At 45.7% G+C, this 14578-nt stretch overlaps 1 protein-coding gene across 5 annotated transcripts in view; it reads left to right on the forward strand.

Moving 5' to 3' along the window:
• RARB (retinoic acid receptor beta) overlaps nucleotides 1-14578 on the forward strand; it is a 625020-nt gene that overhangs the window by 503881 nt on the left and 106561 nt on the right. For 4 of the 5 annotated variants that reach the window (XM_084902993.1, XM_084902995.1, XM_084902994.1 and 1 more), the window contains one exon: nucleotides 13687-13835. In XM_084902993.1, the coding sequence (XP_084759119.1) occupies nucleotides 13687-13835 (149 nt within the window). Of the gene's footprint in view, nucleotides 1-4046; nucleotides 4213-13686; nucleotides 13836-14578 lie in introns of those variants that run through there. The other variant, XM_084902997.1, reaches the window with a different exon arrangement.

Here is a 14578-nt window from a genome sequence, read left to right on the forward strand (position 1 = left end):
CTTTATCTTGGGGTAACTGTGTGCCTTGGACTTAATTGGTATATTCTCAAATTTGCTGCCAGAGATTTTGCCAACCTCTTGCCAGAAAAGTTCTATCCTATATAATAAAATATGCAAATCAACTGAACAGCCAAATGACCAGTTGCTATGATGTGCACTGACCACCAGGGAGCTGAAGCTCAACACAGGAGCTGCCTCCTAGTGGTCAGTGCACTCCCACAAGGAAGCCAGAAGCCAGGCTCACGGCTGGCGAGTGCAGCAGTGGTGGCCGGAGCCTCTCCCACCTCTGCCTGCGGTAGCACTAAGGACATCCAATTGATGTGGATCAGGCCTAAGCCGTCGGTCGGACTTCCCCTAAGGGCTCCCGGCCTGTGAGAGGGCGCAGGCCGGGCTGAGGGACACCGTCGCCAAGTGCACGATTTTTGTGCATCAGACCTCTAGTGTAGTCAAAGAGAGAATGTCATTGTCTTCTCCCAACACCTGGTCATATCCATTCTCTGGAACCCAAGACCATTTGCCTTCAATTCTCTGCTCTGTGTGGCCTTCAGCAAGTTGCCTAACTGCCTTGTGTCTTCAGTTCTTCCTTGTAAAAAAGAACTACTAAGAGGAGCCATCTCATAGGATGATTATGGGGATCAAATGAATGAATACGTGCAAAATGCTCAGAGCAGAGTGGTGGTGGTGGCTAGCCTATGGTGCATGCTCCAGAATGTTAGCTATTAATACTCTGAGTTATTATTAGACTAGACTCCAAAGATATTTCTGTCATCTTCTAAGGTAATAATATTAGTCAGGTTAGGATACCTGCCTTTCAAACACTCTAATAATGAAGTGTTATCTATCATTTTTATGTGGTTTAATAGTTTTGTAGTTTACAAAGTGTAGACCTTGCAGTGTGGTATGCAGACTTGCCATCTTTGCTTCTCAGATTAGGAAGCTGAGGCTCGGGTAGGAGAAGTGACTGCTTAGAGACAGAGTTAGGAGCTGAGTGTATGCATTCTGTCTTTTTTTTTTTATCCTCACCCAAGGATATCTTCATTGATTTGAGAGGGGGGCGGGGGTGAGAAAGAGGGAGAGAGAGAAACAGGGAAAAACGTCATGTGAAATAGAAACATTAATGTTAGAGAGAAGCATCAACCAGTTGCCTCCCAAAAACCCCAGACAAGGGATTGAATGTGCAACAGAGGTATGTGCCATGACTGAGAATGGAACCTGGAAACACTTGGTGCATGGGATGACCCTCCAACCAACTGAGCCAATCGGCCATGGCGCTTCTGTGCAGTTTCCCTTCCCTGGTGCTACAGGAAATTATTTCACTTGTTGTTCCACTCCTTTGCCTCAAGTGTGCCCACAAGAAGCATCCTTACCCTATCCCAGGGCTTTTCAACCTCAGCACTCCGTGTCATCTGGGCCTGATAATTCATTGTCGTCATTGTTGTTGTTGTTGGGGATGGAGGGAGTTCTCCTGTGCCTTGTGGGATATTTAGAACATCCCTGGCCTGTACCCACTAAAAGCCAGGGGAGGCCTCCAATTATGGCAGCCAAACTTTCCCCAGATACTGCATCATGTCTCTTGGGGGGCAGAATCTGTGTTGGTTGAGAATGGCCACCCTAGCCCAGCTGGCTGGTGTGGCTCGGTGGTTGAGCATCAGCCTATGAACCAGGAGGTCACGGTTCGATTCCCAGTCAAGACATATGCCCGGGGTGCGGGCTCTATTCCCAGTATGGGGTGGGCAGGAGGCAGCTGATCAATGATTCTTTCTCATTATTGATGTTTCTATCTCTCCCTCTCCCTTCCTTTCTGAAATCAATAAAAATATATTTAAAAAAAAAAAAAAAAAAAAAGATGCCGAAATGGGTTTGGCTCAGTGGATAGAGTGTCGGTCTGCGGACTGAAAGGTCCCGGGTTCGATTCCGGTCAAGGGCATGTACATTGGTTGCGGGCACATCCCCAGTGGGGGGTGTGCAGGAGGCAGCTGGTCGATGTTTCTCTCTCATCGACGTTTCTAGCTCTCTATCTCTCTTCCTTCCTCTCTGTGGAAAATCAATAAAATATATTTTTAAAAAATGAAGAAGAAAAGAAACGAAAAGAAAAAAGCAAAGAAAGAATAGCTACCCTACATTAAGAAAGTACACAGGAAATGTGTCGGGGGGGGGGCATGGGGGGAATCAGGGTTGTCTGTCACTTATTAAGCACTTACTGTGTGTGTGCTGGGTGAGTTGCAGATACTGCTTGCCTGTCACCAGCTCACCAACAGGAATGTTAGGAGTGCCTGCATTTTCATGCACACAGGCCTCCCGATGGGGCTCAGAGCTGTGAAGAAAAGTAACAGAGGAGGGATTCGAATTCAGTTCCTCTGGCAGCAAAACCCGCGCCCTTCCCATCGCTTCCCCGCTGCACACCAGTTTCTGCAGGGCCATGGTGTTTTCGTTCTTTTTTGGAACCAACGGAATCCACACCATGAGGATTAAATTGGCTTCAGAGTTATTTTGAAGCCACTAATATGAGTGTATACCTACACAACACAACACAGAAAGGACCCTTTGCGGCAAGCATAACCGAGCGAGCAGAGCGTTGTTTTGTTAAGAGGGGTTTGGCTGCGTTCTGGTGCAGTTTCACTTGAACTTTCTCAGACCGCAGAAGAGTGGCGAGGGTTCCCATGTGACAAAGCCTCATTTCACTGTCCTCTCCCTTAAGTGTCTCAGAGAGCCTCTCCCCATTGCTTTTCTGCGAGGCTGCCACCAACGTGGTTGGGGGAAAAAAAAAGAACACGCATATTTACAGCACAGAAGCCAAGAAATGTGTATCTGAGGCCTTATGCATTTTAATGCTCCTATTTTCATCTACTTTGGGCACAGGAAATTTGAACAGATAATAGAACGTCGTTTATTAGTGCAATAATTGCTTCTTTAGAAATGACGGGAACCCTGATTAGAAGTGGAATACGGAGCCGGGCCGTTTGGTGTTGAGATAAACTCTTCAGGGGGACCTCAATCCCGCGGTGCAATTAGCTCCATGCACACACGGCCCCCGAGGCCCGTGCCGGCATTTGTTCAGTTCATACAGCCCCACGCCCGATGCCTCTCCCTGCAGATCATTAATAAGTACTTAGACGGGGCTGCCTGTTAAGTGATTTTAAGGGAGAATTTATTTGAATCCTGTCAGAGCTATCTGAGTGTGCCTTAGAAAATGGTGATAGAGGGCCTCGTACGTTAAAAACGTCACCCAACACAACCTATGAGATAATTTTCGGCTCTATCCCTGGAAGCGAGGAAGCACATTATAAAAATGAAATGTAGGTGCTGAATGTGTCACGGTCCCTTATGAAAATATGACAGCGCTTCCCACGGTAAAAGTCAGTCCCAGAAATAATTCCCGCCGCTGGCCGGGAGCCCGGGCAGGTGTAGCTACAGGACAGTGATTAGTGGGTACTGATCCGCCCTCGCTCGCTTTTAAAGGCCCAAACTAGCTTGTTCACAACAGCCGTGCCTGGGCTCCAGCCAGTGTCTGGACAATTATAACCATGAATTAAAAGGAAGGAAGGGACACGATTCTCCAGTTCTCAAATTTGGGTAAAGAAGATCATACCCATGGATGTTTCTAGCAGAGGAAATAAATGAGGGAGATGGAACACGAGGAGTGAAAATGTGGGGTTTTGTGAACTAAGAATTGTATACTGGCCCTAACCGGTTTGGCTCAGTGGATAGAGCATCAGCCTGCCGACTGGAAGGTTTCCGGTTCGATTCCAGATCAAGGGCATGTACCTTGGTTGTGGGCACATCCCCAGTAGGAGGTGTGCAGGAGGCACCTGGTCGATGTTTCTCTCTCATCGATGTTTCTAACTATCCCTCTCCCTTCCTCTCTGTAAAAAGGCAATTAATAATATATATATTATTATTATTTTTTAAAGATTTGTATACTGTATAGGAAGCCATTTAAATCTCTTCTGTAAAGGCCGAGAGGGGTGCTATCTTTTTAAATTTCCTAATTCTAAGGGGCAGAGCTCCGGGTCCCTCCCCTCCCCGTGCTTTTGGGAGGAGTAAATGAGTGAAGGCCTATGAAGCCCGGAGCACAGCCCCAGGCACACGGGGAGGGCTCGGTCAATAGCAGATCCTATTAGTTCAGGCTCTTCCGGTGCAACTTTGAACCCCCTGCCAACTCCGAGCCCCTGCCAACATTCCGTGGGAGAGAACGCAGGCTTCTGGTTTCTGGTGAGCATAAACACACGCCCAGCTCCAAGATCTTAATATATTAAGCACTTAACAAGGTGGGGCGTTTCGTAAGGACCTGTGCGGAGGGAAGCCGGCCGGGTTCCCATGCCAGATTGACTCAGCACAATGCTTGGGATGCTGGGGAGTGGGGGAGAGTGAGGACAGTCGCGAGACCTTTCCACGAGTCAGGGTGTCCCCAGGTTGCTCCTGTTCCTAGGAATCCAGTGAGGGTTTTCGTTCGATGCCTACTGTGATGGACAGGCATTTCTGGGTGAAGCTGGAAACCTGCTTTTGCCCAATCCCCCTGGGCTGTATTTTGCCAAAGAAGGCTTTCTCTAAGGCACATATGTCAAACACAAGGCCCGCGGGCCAAATCCAGCCCGCCAGGCCTTGCAATGTGGCCCGCACCGCGCTGTCATCACTGCACTCCGCTGTCAGTTTATGACATTGTCAGTTTATGACTGTTCAGTAAACCATTCGGCCCGCGATTTAGGCTGGATTTTAGATTTTGGCCCCTTCTCTGGTTGAGTTCGACACCCCTACTCTAAGGAGCCAAAAACCCGAGTCTCCCCCCCACCCAGGCCCTGCGTTGGGCCCCGCACCTGTCGCCTGTGGTCAGGATAGCAGGGATCCTCCTAGCCCGGCTGCAGCCCTCCCTCCCTCCGCCAGGATCCCCGGTGACCCGGGCAAACACACACTCCTCAGGGTCACGGGCAGGTTACTGAGTCAGGCCTGCCAAAGGCCCACAGTGATGTTTTCCTTCTCCCAACACCCCCTCCTTCCCCTCGCCTGCCCCCAGCCCTGCACTGATCTTGGAGCCGCTTAATAATAACAAAGCCAGCCGCGGTGTGCGGCAAGACCGTCTTGCAGCGGAGAGATTTTCTGCTCCGGCAATTACCTAATTTCAGAATGCGATTCGCAGGTTTGCAAAACCCAAAACCCATGCGTGTGTGTGGAACCAAATCGCTTCCCCTGAAAAGATGATTAAAAGCAGATCCCCCCCCCCCCCTCCCTCACCAAGAGGCGACAGGAAAATTAAATGAGCGACAGTATGTGGACTTCTTTGGCCCGCACGCTAACGTTTGGAGGCATGTAAATTATATTTTAATAAAGCGCGCGCACACACATACACACACATACACACACACACGCACGCATGCGCGCCCGGGAGAATCTGGTTCTAATTACTTGTACTTTGGTTGAACTTTGGCGTTTCCTTTGACTTTCCCCCTAATGTATGTGAGCCCTGGGCCCTGCAGTCCTGCCGTGAGTCCACAGAAGAAGAAGGAGGGGAAAATATCCAGACCGGCTCTCTTTGGTGCCAACAAAAATGAAGCCCAACTGAAATGTTTTGACCAAATGCAACACTTTGCCGGTCCCTCTTAATTAGCTGAAATGCCTCCCTCCCATCGGGTCTGGAGCGCTGGGCTCACATTCCCTGGGGGTCTTGCAGGAAATGCCTTTTGCTTTACAACTCTTTTTTTTCTTTTTTCTTTTTTTTCTTTTAAGGCTCAGCTGCCCAGAGAGTGCATTCAAATACTGTCTTCGTGTGGAAGGTTCTAGCAAAAAGGCAGTGTTTTCATAAGGCGAGCAGCTAAATCCTGAAATCTGTCAGCGTGGTTTAGCCGGCAGTAAATTAGTTCTCACAAAGGAAGGGGTTGGGGGGGGGGGGCGGGCTGTATACTGAGCTCTCTCTTAAAAATGCTATCTGCTCCTTAATCTCACCTTTAGAAAAAATGCCAGGCATGTTAGGAATCGTGAAGGGAGCTATTGTCGGAGGCTTTTCTGTGTGTTTAAATGACACTCAGGTGTGTTGTAACAACAAGGACCCGTAGGCTGTTTTCTCAGGTGAGTGGAGTTTGTAAGTGCCAAGTCCTCTTAACAGACAACAGCAGTACATTTCTTTTTTTTTTTTCTTTTGAATGTTGGGAATGAAGGAACCCCCCGGAATGGAGGTGGTGTGTAAGAAAGCCGGGTCCCTGGGAGAGCTGGCCTTCCACGTGGCACCGTTTCAGTCGGTGGAGGTTCTGCTTTGCTTTGTTTTGCCTGCAAACACCCTCTGAGTTCGAAGTCCTTCGGAGCAGTGCTCCGCACAATGCCATCCGTGGCCCTGTCCTCCCCTAACCTGCCCCCGGCCGGTCCACCACAGGTGGAGACGCCGAGAGCAAGAGTTTAGAGGGGTGTCGAACTCAATCAGAGAAGGGGCCAAAATCTAAAATCCAGCCTAAATCGCGGGCCGAATGGTTTACTGAACAGTCATAAACTGACAATGTCATAAACTGACAGCGGAGTGCAGTGATGACAGCGCGGTGCGGGCCACATTGCAAGGCCTGGCGGGCTGGATTTGGCCCGCGGGCCTTGTGTTTGACACATGTGACTTGTACAGCAGTTGGACAGAGAAATATGCTGTCTGCGCACGTGTTTCCTAAGTTGGAGGTTGTGTTGTGGTCATCTTTTTCATAATTCCTTTTTTTTAAAGATTCGTTGTATTTACATATATTTTTTTCACTAGAGGTTTGTTTTTATTGAGTGTTATGAATCCTTGATGGATTTAGGGTAGAAGGATAAGAAATGGTCCTTTACCATAGGTAGAATGAAAATAACTAATGTAAGCAAATGCCTGCCCACCCCATGGTCCCCAGGATTCTGTTGCTGGTTGCTGGTCTGGATGGACCACATTTTGAGAAGCACTAATGCAGGGGGTGAGGGAACCCTTTTTCTGCTAAGGGCCATTTGGATGTTTATAACATCATCCGTGGCCCATACCAGATCATCAACCTAAAAATTAGCCTGCTCTACGTGGTCAAACGTTTGATTACCTCACCCCTAATGCCTTGGCAGGGCCAGACCCAATGAAGGTCTTTCAGGGGTCTTCAAACTTTTTAAAGTGGGGGCCAGATCACGGTCCCTCAGAGAGCTGGAGGGCCGGACTATATGAACTACTAATTCCTACTGTAACACCTCAGCTGCGCTCACTGCCCAAAAAACCTGGTGGGCCGGATCAGACTCCTCTGCGGGCCTCATGTGGCCCGCGGGCCATAGTTTGAAGACCCCTGTCTTAGATGGCCTGCAGGCCAGATGTTCCCCACCACTGAATCAGAGGCAAGCGAGACCTGGAATGAGTTTTTACAGGGGGAAGTGATCCTGGCTTTGTTTTCCTCAGTGGTAGCCATCTCTGTGTGGCAGGGATGGGGCGGTTTGAAACCAGGGCCGGGAGCTCGTGTCTGCCCACGCAGGTCTGGGCAGCTTACTGTCTCCTTTCGCAGCCCCGAGAAGCGCCCTCAGCACCTCTGGTGCTGACTCTGCTCCGGGCAGGGCGGGACCTCGGAGCCAAGCAGAAGTTCTCTGTCTTGGCCATTCCCTGACGAAGCAAGCCAGCCCATCTGGTGAGCCGCTGAGATGCCCCGTCGGAGGCTGCTGTTGCTTGTCTGGGATGCAATCGCCAAAGAGCACTGACTAAGACAATGAGGGGGGCAAGCAAATAAATAACAAGCAGGAGGCCAAAGGTAGACCCGAATCATTCCTTCAAAGGCTGCTTCCCCAAACTGAAATCACATCAGGACGGCTGGCGTGCAGTTGTCTGGTTGCATGACACAAAGCCTCTTTCTCCCCCTCCTCCTGAGAAGTCTAAAAACTGCGTTTTGGGCCTACCGAGATCGCTGAATGAGCTGTTACAGGGCACACTGTCTGCTGAGCCTGCAGAGTTTTCCAGCAAAAATTTTATCATTCCATAAACTGATGGTGCTTGCCTGGAATAAGGAACAGAATGTTTGAGGCCTCTCAAGGGCATTTGATGAATCTAACTCTAATTTAAAGGGACTAATAGATTATTGATTTAAGCAGGATGACAGTGAGCAGATCAATGGCCAGGCACTCTGTAGCTACCTTAAATACCAGCGTGACTAGTGAAAGGGGAACCATTAGGCTGTCTCCCCCCCTTGTTTCCCACTGTCTTAGGGGTGGGGGTGGGAGTTGGAGTGGGGGGACAGGAAGAGGAGCATTAATAAACTTTTCCAAAGTATTTTTGTTACATTATCAAAAGGCCAGAGGTTGCATTAAAGTAGGAATCTGCTTTTATTTTTTTATTTTTAATTATTCCCCTCTTAATCCCCTCTATCCTCCTCCTGCCCCACCCCCCACCTCAGGCCTTCAGCACACTATTGTCTCTGTCCATGGGTTTTGCATCTATGCATACAAGGTCTTTGATTACCTTCTACCCCACCCACCCAACCTCCCCTGTCTTCTCTCTGAGATTCCCCACTCTGTTCCATGCTTCCATGTCTCTGGATCTACTCCAATCATCAGTTTATTTTGTTACTTAGATTCCACATATGCGTGAGATCATGTGACGCTTGTCTTACTCTGAATGACTCATTTCACTTAGAATGATACTCTCCAGGTTCCTCCATACTGTCTCAAAAGATAAGAGATTCTTCTTTTTCACTGCTGCATAGTATTCCATGGTAAAAATGTACTACAACTGTTTATTTAGGCACTTGAGCTGTTTCCAGATCTTAGCTATTGTAAATTGTGCTGCTATGAACATAGGGGTGCATACATTCTTTCTGATTGGTGCTTTGGGTTTCTTAGGATATATTCTTAGAAGTGGGATCACTGGGTCAAATGGAAATTCCATATTTAATTTTTTGAGGAAACTCCATATTGTTTTTCATAATGGCCGCACCAGTCTGCATTCCTACCAGCAGTGTACTAGGGTTCCCTTTTCTCTACATCCTCGCCAGCACTTGTAGGAATCTACTTTTATATAGATGCCATATCCTGGCTGTAATATATAATTCTAGAATTTGCCATGGAGAGTTTAAGATTAGCTTTAGCAGTCTGATTAAACCATTTGTGATCCTTCCTCCCTCCCTCCCTCTTTCTCTCTCTTCTTTCTTTCTCTTCCTTCATTCCTTCCTTCCTTTCACTCTTTTCTTTCCTTTCTCTCTTTTCTTGCTCTCCTTTTCTTTCTTTCCTTCCTTTCTTCCTTCCTTCCTTCCTTCCTTCCTTCCTTCCTTCCTTCCTTTCTTCCTCCCTTCCTTCCTTCCTTCCTTCCTTCCTTCCTTCCTTCCTTCCTTCCTTCCCTTTCTTTCTTTCTTCCTTTTCTTTCTTTCTTTCTTTCTTTCTTTCTTTCTTTCTTTCTTTCTTTCTTTCTTTCTTTCTTTCTTTCTTTCTTTCTCTCATTATTCTCAGTGTTATAGGCCACAAGAAGGAAATAAAGAGCTACAGATTACCAATTTTGAGGGTGATATTTGAGTATCTGAAGGCACAAATATTTAATTCTTTACTACGAGTGGAACATTCTGAACATGATTATTTCTTGTCATACATATGCCATTTCTGTTGAGGTGTGTGTGTGGGGGATTCATTTATAGCATTTATACAATTCAAATTCAACCCACAATAGAAAGAAACAATTTATCTGTCAAATCACAGCCTGGTCATCTCCTCTGGGAACCCTCCCTTGATTTCTCCTGGGCTGACTAACCTTGAAACTTTCTTTGTTATTATAATTCCAGTAGTTCCCAAACTGCTGCAATTTGGATTCACCTGGGAATATTTTGTTTAAAAAAAAAAAAAAGGCAAGCTCATGCTTGGTTTCTATTCCCAGACATTCTGGCATAACAGGTCTGAATAAAATCTGTGCCTTAGGATGGTTGAAAACTCCCCTGGTAATTCTAATATATAGCCAAGGCTGGGAACTACTGTTATATTTTAATCATTCATTTACTCTCTATTAGACCAAACCTGTCAAGGCTAAGGGATTATACCATGCACTTTCCATGTAACACAATGCTTGGCATGTTATAGTCACTCAGCAAAAAGAAACCATCGAGGAGGTGAACATCCATTGTGCAGACATGGGAAAGTTCATAGCGGCGCAGGTGAAATCACCACAGCCTTCCTAAAAGTCCAGAGCCTTCACAATTGATGGCTTACAATAGCACATTTCCATTCATGGCAGCTATTCAGGAAAAGCCTTCTAGATTCATTCATTTATTATACATGGCGCTCATCCTTAGAAAAAGTCTTTTTCCAACTTTAGTGAAATGTTTTGGGATTTTTTGAGGCCTCCCTCTTCTGGGTATGTGTCTCAAGTTTCTTGGGTGTTAAGTGGCCCGCAGTTCTGCGTCCTATCTTTGCGAAGGTAAGATGCTGGGCTCCCTTGAGTACATGTATTTGAAGTGGCATATTTATGGAAATTACCACCCACTTTTGAAATTCAGGGCATAGCTCTGACAGCTGAATCCAGCCCTAACAATTCTATTTACAACTTCCCTAGTCGAGCTGGATTAGCTGTTCTACATGAGTGAGTAGGACATTGAAACACCTCCTCCGCCCCCCTCCCCCCCCACCACCACCACCACCACAAACACACTGCTTCCGCAGAGAACACAGTGCAGGATGGGTCATAGTAGTGGCCACGTGGCTCCCTGGGCATTGGGGAAGCGCTTGGACAGAAGTGGAGGCACACAAGTAGAACCCATCCAGAAGCATTGGGGAGCATCCGGGGAAGATTCACTTATTGATTTCAGGAGTGTTAATTGACACAGCCTTTCTAGAAGTCAATTCATCAACACGCATTGAAAACTAACAAAATAATCGTTAAGTAACCACCACTTTTGAGTGAATAATTCCACTTCGGAGAATTTGTCCTAAGGAAATAGAGATGTGCTGAGATTAGCTACAAAGATATTTATCCTAATGGAATGTTTTTTGGGGGAAATATTTTTTGACAAGGAAATAAGCTTCTGACAGAAAAAGTTAAGCAGACTAAGTCCCAAATGGAATCTATAGTACATTTCCATTTTAGTAAACAAACCCAAAACATTTGTATGTATAGAAAAATGGCCTGGAAGGGGTATGCCAAGATGATAACAGTGTTTCTCTCTGGGTGAAAAACTTGTGTATGAACTTGTATGTGTGTGTGTGATTTTTTTTTTTTTGTTAGTTTTTTTGTTTATTTGAACAAAGTGATATATTATTTTGTACTTTTAACAAGTACTGTTTTCTTCTTGATGTCATTATTACCTATTTGCTTTCGGTGAAGCTGATAAGTATGAGAAATGTTTTTGCCTTCACAGCCTAATAAGTGATCTGATAAGCTTTAGGGACATCTCCTATGCCAACCCATCTGTAGAACATTTGATATAATTGTGCCAAGCTGTGCAGAGTAGGGGCTTTCTTCATTCCAGATACCTCTGGTCTAACCAATGAAGACTCTAATAGGGTTATCTACTAGACCCGTGCTAATATAATGAATTCATTCCAAGATTCTTTTGAATGATAAAAATTCGAAAATAACAATTGATTCTATTCTAAAGGGATACTTATTTTTTTTAAGTAAGCAAATGAGCATAGGAAAGCTATTTGATTTCCAGTTTTATAATTTCATGACTTAGAGGGGCACTTAGTGTTTGTAAAGAAAAGGAATTATTAATTCAAGGAATACTTGTTGATTATTTACCTATTATGTGTCAGGACCTCTTCTAGGCCTGGAACACAGTTGTAAACAACATAGATAAGTGCTTTGGCCTCATTAAACCCATCCTGGAGGGTGTGGCAGAGGTATAATATGAATATGCACACAAACTTTGTAAAGTTAGAGAGTTTTATAGAAATTAAAATAAATAATGGCTTGGAGTGAGGAACGGGGTAGGGCATTTTATTAAGAGACGTCTTCTCTGAGATCTTAAAACTTTGCTTTACGATTTAAGAGGTGGGAATGAACCAGAGGTGTGAAAGTTTGAAAATTTCCATGAAGCAAATATTAATTTGCCTTAAGTTGGAATAAGAGCTTGTCCTATTCAAGGGATGGAATAGAAGCCAAATGTTTAGAAGTTAGTAAGTTAGGGTTGTGGTCAGTAAATTGTAGCTTGTGAGCCACATGCAGCTCTTTGGCCCCTTGAGTGTGGCTCTTCCACAAAATACCATGGCCTGGGCGAGTCTATTTTGAAGAAGTGGCATTAGAAGAAGTTTAAGTTTAAAAAATTTGGCTCTCAAAAGAAATTTCAATCGTACTGTTGATATTTGGCTCTGTTGACTAATGAGTTTGCCGACCACTGAGTTAGGAGAATCATTGATATTGCTAATGGGCCATATCATGGAGAGCTTCATAGGACATAGCAAGGAGTTGGGCTTTGATCTAATTTGTGATTATCAAAGAGCTTTAGGGCAGGTAAGTGAAAGGGATTGATTTTAACTTTTTGAAGAGTTATCTTACTGCTTGTTTGAAGAATGGACTCCGGCATAGAGAAGTAGATAGTGAAGAGGTTATTGCAGTAGTTGAGGTTAATTCGTAGCCTGGTGTGGTAGCAGGATTGCGAGATGAGGTTTGATTAAGTGTGTCTAGTGGATGAGTTGACTCAACTTGCTGAAAGTTTGACTATAGGACAATTCAGTCAGCAGAATATCTACTGTAGGAGACTAGGGACAGTGAAACAACTGGAATTTTTATACTCTGAGAAATCTGTTGTCAATTGATTCAGAGATTAGAAGATTCTAGAACATTTATGAATCACTTTATTACTTTTCCTATATCCATCAGACTTTATCAGCATTTTTGCCTATGATAGGAATAGGGCTGGGCTTTATTTGTACATAAAATATGTAAAGTAGGTATAATAGAATACTTAAGTTCTACGAATTCCTATTTCCCATGGGATTTGAGTGGTTAAACAATGAAATGGGGGGATTCCATCTTTTTAAATCTGGACTAAAGATCAGCATGACTCTGTGCCATCGTTAGTGCAAAGCTGGGGTCCTTAAACACTAGCTGTACATTCACTCTCCTGGGGTTTTGTTAAAATGCAAATTCTGATTCCATAGATTTGAGCTGGGGCCTGATACTATTTTTTCTACTAAGTTCTAAAGTCATGCTGATGCATCAGGGAGCGCTCTTTGAGTAGCGCAGGGCTTGCCAATATTATTATTAATGAAGATCAGTTATGGATGCATGCCAGAGGCCCTCACCATGTGCTTGAAGAATGGCAACTTGGGGCATTTTCTTCATTTGTCCACAGGAAACTTGCTTTTGGTTAAATGAACAACAGGTTCAAACAAGTTATTTCTGAGACTCTATCTCAATGAGAAGCTAGGGGAAAGGAAAGGGGAGAAAGAGCCTGGGGTTTGCAGTACACGATCTGACTCTGTTTTGGCTCTACCACTGCCCTGTTGATCTTGGACACGTCACTGCACCCCTCTGACTGTTTCTCTTTAGGGTGAAATGGTGATAAAATTGTCTCTCTTGCAATGGGAGACAGAGACACATGGGGTTACTTTGCAAACTGTTGAGCACCCCATCCATGTCAGTGTCCCAGTGCTGTGCCTACAGTAGCCACTGGTTTCGTGGGCCTGTCTTTGCGGGTGTTGGTGCTGCATTTGGGGCAGAGGCCCATGAATTCACTGGCAAAACAGAAATGAACTGACATCCGTTTTCTCTCTTCCCCCCCCCCCTCCCCATCTCCTTTGCAGCGATTGAAACCCAGAGCACCAGCTCTGAGGAGCTCGTCCCGAGCCCGCCGTCTCCGCTTCCTCCCCCTCGCGTGTACAAGCCCTGCTTCGTCTGCCAGGACAAGTCATCGGGGTACCACTATGGGGTCAGCGCGTGCGAGGGCTGCAAGGTGAGTTCTCAGGGCACTGTGCCCAGCATGCTGTCATTCGTTACGTGCTCCGTGGCCGTGACCTCCCAGCTCTAGAAACGGGCTGCTTTGACCTTTGTACCATCACCTTCCATCAGCAAGGTGGCCTCGGTGGCCTTTCACCGTCTCATTCCTTGCTTCTGTCTCATTCGTTAAAAATTCAGAAACTTCTGCAGGTGACGGATGGGGGCCCCGTGTTCTCGGGCCCTTACCATAACACATACCAGCCCCTTTCAGGTAACAAGAGCCTTTTGAAGGAGTTCTGGAAAGCACGCTCCTGTTTCTCTTTAAAACAGGCCGCCGGGTGTCTCTGTAGTTTTATTTTATTTTTAAATATGACTGACAGGCCACTGAATCAACTTGCAGAGAATCCAAGGTTGAAATTGGGATTTATCTCCTGGCTGTTTCCTCAGCCCCGTGGCCTTTGAATTACAGTTTGATTTTCAGCCTGTAGGGACTTGCTACTGTGTGTGTGTGTCATAAATTCAGGGGGACTGGATTTAAAATCCCAGCCTCTCCAGAGTGGTGGAGGCTGAACATGTGTCAGGGAGGATATGGCTGCTTTGAATCAAGCTAGACAATTGTTATCGAATCCAACAGGCTTAATTGAGTGAAAGAGCTTTTTTTTTTTTTTTTGAGAGAGAGAGAGAGAGAGAGAGAGAGAGAGAGAGAGAGAGAGAAAGAAACAAAGAATGACTTCACAGGCCAATCCAACTCATCCGTAG

This window comes from Pipistrellus hanaki (assembly GCF_964339955.1).
Source record: "Pipistrellus hanaki genome assembly, chromosome: 13".
Classification (NCBI taxonomy): domain Eukaryota; kingdom Metazoa; phylum Chordata; class Mammalia; order Chiroptera; family Vespertilionidae; genus Pipistrellus; species Pipistrellus hanaki.